This window comes from Camellia sinensis, chromosome 8, assembly GCF_055761805.1.
Source record: "Camellia sinensis isolate YWXY chromosome 8, ASM5576180v1, whole genome shotgun sequence".
Classification (NCBI taxonomy): domain Eukaryota; kingdom Viridiplantae; phylum Streptophyta; class Magnoliopsida; order Ericales; family Theaceae; genus Camellia; species Camellia sinensis.
The window spans coordinates 176,158,560-176,164,847 of NC_138968.1; the positions used below are offsets into that span (position 1 = coordinate 176,158,560).

At 33.5% G+C, this 6,288-nt stretch overlaps 1 protein-coding gene and 1 long non-coding RNA gene across 2 annotated transcripts; one reads left to right on the forward strand and one right to left on the reverse strand.

The window, feature by feature from the left end:
• Nucleotides 1-2,128: 2,128 nt before the first annotated feature.
• Nucleotides 2,129-3,863, forward strand: LOC114262821 (epidermis-specific secreted glycoprotein EP1). Its single transcript, XM_028203238.2, has one exon. It carries the CDS (start codon nt 2,242-2,244, stop codon nt 3,676-3,678), a length of 1,437 nt encoding a protein of 478 aa, XP_028059039.2. The 5' UTR covers nt 2,129-2,241; the 3' UTR covers nt 3,679-3,863.
• Nucleotides 3,864-4,164: 301 nt separating this feature from the next.
• Nucleotides 4,165-5,440, reverse strand: LOC145797334 (uncharacterized). The gene is made up of 2 exons (XR_014338747.1): nt 5,319-5,440; nt 4,165-4,490 (listed from the first exon to the last, which is right to left on the reverse strand). It is a non-coding gene; the product is annotated as an uncharacterized LOC145797334 (long non-coding RNA).
• Between the last annotated feature and the right edge of the window lie 848 nt (nt 5,441-6,288).

Below are 6,288 nucleotides of genomic sequence, written 5' to 3' on the forward strand. Positions count from 1 at the left end.
TTTAAAAACAAATAAATCAATCATACTTGTATAATCTAGTTTTTTTACAAAATCATTTTCAATGGATAGCAATGCTAATTATTTTAAATAGGCCTTTTAATTTTTTTAATGAGTCAATTTATTTTAAATTAGTTTAGGCCTTCCTTAATTTTTTTTTAGACTTAAAGCATACCTAATATATTACACTAAACTATAATAAGAGGGGACCCTTTTTTAGGTCTATTGTCAATAGATAACAATGTTAACTTTTTTGAATGGGCATTTCAATTTTTGAATGGATCAATTTATTTTAAGTTAGTTTGGGCATTCTTCAATTTTTTTTAGACTTAAAACATATATAATATATTACACTAAATTATAATAGAATAGGTCCCTTTTTTGGGTCTATTTTGAGGGCCTCTAGGCCATGGCCTGGTGGGCCTATGCCCAAGGCCAACCCTGACTAGGATCAGTCAATTGACTCGCATTCACTCTGCAAAAAAGATATAAGCTAAATAATTTATATAAATACGGGCAAGTGAGTGCGGGTGCAGATAGAACCTACTATCAACCCGCAACTCGTAAAATAAAAAAATCCTTACCCACATCCGACTCTAACGTAACAATTTTACAAAACCGCTCAAATAGGTGAGAACGTCTCGAGTTAAACAATTTTTATGAGTTAAATAACCCTATATCTCAAGGCTCACCTTAGTTTACTTTTATAATCTAGACTATTGATTTTGTCATACTGATTTATTTTATTATATTTATTTAATAAATTATTTAAGTAAAAATTTAATTTAATAAAATATAAATAATTATATGATCAGGTCATATACAATGTTTTTGGGTTTAGTACCTTGGTTCATGTACAGAAATATATACATATATGATAAGTAGATAAGGAAAAGGCTAAGCTAGCCAGCGAAAATAATACAGGGAATCACATTCTAGATTACTATTGGAGGCTTGGAGTCATCTTTTTTGGACTTGCAGTGGCGCCATTTGAAAATTTGACTATTTTAATTAATTTTATTAATTATTTGATTATTTTAATTTAATTTTAAAAAATTATATTTAAAATGATAATTAACTTTTTTTTTAAGTTGATTTGATATTGTAAAAAAAAATAAAATGATTATAATTTAAATATTACATTTTAGGATGGAACTAATTCAGGATAGAGCTGAAAAATCATCTCCTTACCGAGCTCTGATTAAGGATGCTAATTTCATGCCGAAGAGATGCAAGTGTAGCGTCCAATATATCCTCAGAGAAGCAAAATCAATGTGCAAATGTACTTGCCAATATTGGAGTCAACCAATTCAATTTCTTCTTTTCTAATTGCAGACATGGTTTCTGCTAGTTTAACTAGGGGCTGATGCCCTCTGTTTGATTACTTGTTTGTACTAAAACTCTCTTACTTTGTTCTCCTTTTCACTTGAATCAAAATATATATATATATATATATATATATGACATTTTATTTTATTGATTATTTTAATTTATTTTGTATTTATCAACTATTTTAACTAAAAAAGCAAAAAAAAAAAAAAAAAAAGCCATGTTAACAAAATTCCAAGCTACATTTAATGTTTTAGATATTTTTTATAATATAAAGAAAAATATTAACATAAATAATTCTATGCATCCAAAGTGATCCTCCCAAAATGGAGATGGGGATGTAATTCTCAGTTGAGTCACTCTTATTCTCAACACATAAACACACAACTCACTTCAATGTGTTTTTCCGAACATTTTCTTAAACTTGAAATACAATTTATGTTTAGTCTTTGTCAAAAAAAAAAAATATGAAAAAGAAAAATTTGCTAAATAACAAAAATAAGTAAACGGACAACACATTACGAGTGATACGTATAAGAAATATTGTATAAGTTGTTTTTTTTCATAAGATTTACAAAAATTAAAATATGTAACGATAGAGTGTTAATATTTTAGTGGGCATAAAAACTTTAATTTTTATAATTTTTGTGATTCTATTTGATGTGATTTTATTACATTTTCAATTGTACAATCCTGTTGTGAAATTTTTATATTTTAAAATTTTTTACCAAATTATTAGATTAAAAAAAAATGTGGAAGCAGTTTTTACACATCTTTTGAGGACGACAGCAAGTGGCAAGAAAGCACACTGATAATAATAACAATGAAGGAACCAGTTATAAAGCCGCCTTCTATGACCCACCGACCCCTATAATGCAATACAAAGAGGAACTGTACAATAAATAAAGTATTAGAATGAAGGAAATTACAAACTTACCCTTCCTCATCTTCTTTAAATTTGGAAGCACCAACCCAAAGCTCACACCACCACATCAAACACAAACATCCAATATGTCATCTTCTTATCCATTCACTCTTTCTTTTCTCCATCTCTTTCTCTTGGTCCAAACACTTTCTTCCCTTTCACAAGCCACTGTTCCTGCCTCAAGCACATTCAAGTTTGTCAACGCAGGACCATTTGGAGATTACATAGTCGAGTATGACGGGAGTTACCGTACTCTTGATGTTTTCAGCTCTCCCTTCCAACTTTGCTTCTACAACACCACCCCTAATGCCTTCACCCTAGCTTTACGTATGGGCTTGGTCCGGTCTGAGTCTCTCTTCCGTTGGGTGTGGGAAGCCAACCGCGGCAACCCGGTTCGTGAAAACGCAGCCCTAACCTTCGGGACGGACGGAAACCTGGTCCTGGCTGATGCTGACGGCCAGGTTGCGTGGCAAACTGACACTGCCAACAAAGGGGTGGTTGGCTTCAAGTTGCTTCCAAATGGTAATATGGTCCTTCATGACTCCAGGGGAAATTTTGTATGGCAAAGCTTTGATTACCCAACTGACACCCTCTTAGTGGGCCAGTCTCTTCGGGTTGGAGGACCCTCCAAACTTGTGAGTCGGGCTTCTGCTCAAGACAACTCAAATGGGCCTTATACCTTTGTGTTAGAGCCCAAAAGGATGGCCATGTACTATACGAGCAATAATTCCCCTAAGCCATTGCTCTATTTTTCATCTTCTGGATGGTATATTAGCATTAGCAAGGGTACCATAGAAAATGTGACGTTGACTTGTACCCCAGACACCGTTGAGGGTTATGCCTATGATTTAAATTTAGAATACTATGTAACTAACACGTTAGACCGATCCATCCCTCTTTTGGCTAGGCCCAAATACAACAGCACATTAACGTTGCTCCGGTTGGGGATTGACGGAAACCTTAGGTTTTACACTTACTATGACAAGGTGGATTGGGGTGCATGGGAGGTGACCTATGCTCTATTCGATAGAGATATGGGCCATGACAGCGAGTGCCAACTGCCGGAGAGGTGTGGAAAGTTTGGGCTTTGTGAGTCCTCCCAATGTGTTGCTTGCCCACTATCCCAAGGGTTGATGGGTTGGAGCAAGGATTGTGAAGCCTTGAAGGTGTCATCTACATCTTGTAGGCAAAATTATTTTCACTACTACAAACTTGAAGGGGTTGACCACTTCATGAGCACCTACACCACGGGAGATGGACCCATGATGTTGGATGACTGTGGGAAGAAATGTTCAAAGGACTGCAATTGTATGGGCTATTTCTATCACCAAGAGACATCCAGGTGTTGGATTGCTTATGATCTAATGACCCTTTCTAAATCTGAAAACTCGACACATTTGGGTTATATAAAGGTGCCAAATCACTAGTCAAGGCCACTGGTTTTTGTTTCGAAATTTAGTTCTCATGTCACCAATAAATGGAATAATGGTGAGGAATTTTCCATTCTATTCTTTTTTCTTTTTTCTTTTCACTTTCACGAAGTGTCTTTCTTCCAACTTTTGACCTGAATTTGAGTAATAAATTGTTGCGTGGATCACCACAAGTTTTTGTATGCTTGCTAAAAATGTACTTTTGTCATTATTGGTGTTTTTTATTTTGGTATGCATGTAAAACTTAATTTAGTTTTTAGTTTTCTTATCAACAAAGAAAATTGTCATAGATGTAATCCATGGTACAAGAAGTAGAACCAAAAACCAGAAACAAAGCTAAATGCAGCCCTGCCAAATCAGCAAGAGCACTACCAAGCGAGCATATGCTTGGGAAAAGGGGGTAAAAAAAGTCACAACCTCCTCCCCCAGCATCCAAGAAAACACCTCCCAACCCAGAATTTTGCAGATTTGATGCCATCAAGATGATAAATGAAGTCAATTATCGAATATCAAAAAAACAATTAGCATGAAGTTTAAGCCATGATACCACTCTAAGCTTAAAAATTTCAACAACAATATCATTTATTGTTCTCCAAATAGTCCAAATGATTGCATCATCTATACAAATGGTGCAAGTGAAAAGGACAATAGAAAAAGCTTACATATACCTCAAGAGTCGACGGCATGAGAGCCTTTATCTCAAAAATTTTGTTTGCCCTATGTCCCATCACCAGTGCTGGCCCATCCCTTAGGCGAGTGAGGCGCTCGCCCTCAGAATTTTATTCTCTTCAATATTTGTCAAAAAATTCCTTCAAAAAAACAAAACATTTTTGTCAAAGACCCACCAAATCAAATAACTATGTCTAATAGCAACTCCAACCATACTCTCTATTTTTCACTAGTTAAATTACAAAAAAATACAATCTTATTCATATTAACACATTTTTATAAATAAATAAAAAATTAAATTGTTTTGGTTTGCAAATGCAAAACAATAATTGCCACAACATAATATACACATTATGTTAAAATATCTATATGTTCATAAACAATTTGAAGTAAATTAAATTGAAGGAAAACTCAACAAAATATTAGGAATGATGTGATCCAAGACATTATCATCAAAGAATCAAACTAGCTTCACATAATTGAATCAAACCTAGTTCAAAATATGAATCAAACTAGCTTCATATGTTCAAAATATGATTCAAAAGCAGTAGAAAGTAATCAGAAAATTCTGATTCTAAGACTACCAAAAAGTTCAGAGACAACAGGAGTTAGTCAGTTCTCAATAAATCTTGCAACAATGACAATGTGCAATTAGATGAATTCAATTACCATCAGATTTTCACAATAAGATTCAAACCGTACTAGAAATTTTCAAATTTCGAGTACTAATAAGCCATGAATTTCTGTACCTAATAACAAATTAGAGAAATTAACACACACAAAAAATCAGATCAACACAATTCTAATTGATGAACCACGTAACACAGAAGAATCAAAGATAACGAAACAACAAGATCTTAAGAGTAGATTAAACAACAACCAAAATAGCAACGAACATTAAAACCCTAGCAGATCAAGAGGAATGAGATCTTCAAAAGAACACCATGCAATTAGGTCAAAGTTCGTACCCGATTTCCATTGTTTTTCAATAGAAGAGAGAGACAGAGATAGAGAGAGATTCATGCCTTGGAGGGAGGTTGCAGAGAAGATGGTGAAGTTTGAGGGGTTTGCACATTGAAAACGCGGGAACGAATTCGCTTGTAGACTCTTTCAATTTTAAAGGGCCCGTTAACGTTGGGCTGGGCCTTCTTAAAATACCCAACTTCGGCCGCTTGAACAGTGGCTCTTCACTCAAAAATAAAACTTCTTTATGTGTAAAAGCCCAACAAAATAAATAGGGTTTTGATTTAGACCCACTAAATCAGTAGTACTACTGCCAACTCTAATGAGCTAAGCTGGCAGTGACAAGAAAAAAATAAATAAATAAATAAACATCACATCAGGAGGTGGGTCCTACCAATTAGAGCTCTTCAAGAGTTCCTAAATTAGGAGTCTTCAACATTTTTCAAATAAATATTCTCCTCTGCCGAAGTGATCCAATAGGGAACACAATAAATTATATATTACTTATTAGAATAGCAAAAATGCTTCGGAATGTGGCGCTGATGTAGACCCACCATTGATGTGATAGTTTAGCTTCTTTTTTTTTAATTTCTTGCACTGTCAGCTCATTAGAGCTAACATTAGTGATGCAAATTTAGAGTATTGAATCAGTGCTGTTAGAATAGATATACAAGGAAAATAAAAGTTAGAATAAAACTTTTCAATGTAAAAAAAATAATGAAATTATTTAATTTAAGATATTTAGAAAAATATTTTTGAAATTTTCTTTTAAGTGATGAAGTCTTTTTTTCATAATCCTTTTTTTTCTCAATGTATTCCTCAAAGTTAATAAAAAAAAATCCCATTAAATAAAATCAAGCGGGGTACAATTCTCAATTAAAGGACTCTAGATTTGTAAATTTCACAATTCTTAAATGATGTAATGGATATATTTTATTATAGATAGAAAGACTTCATTGACGTGAGAATGAGATT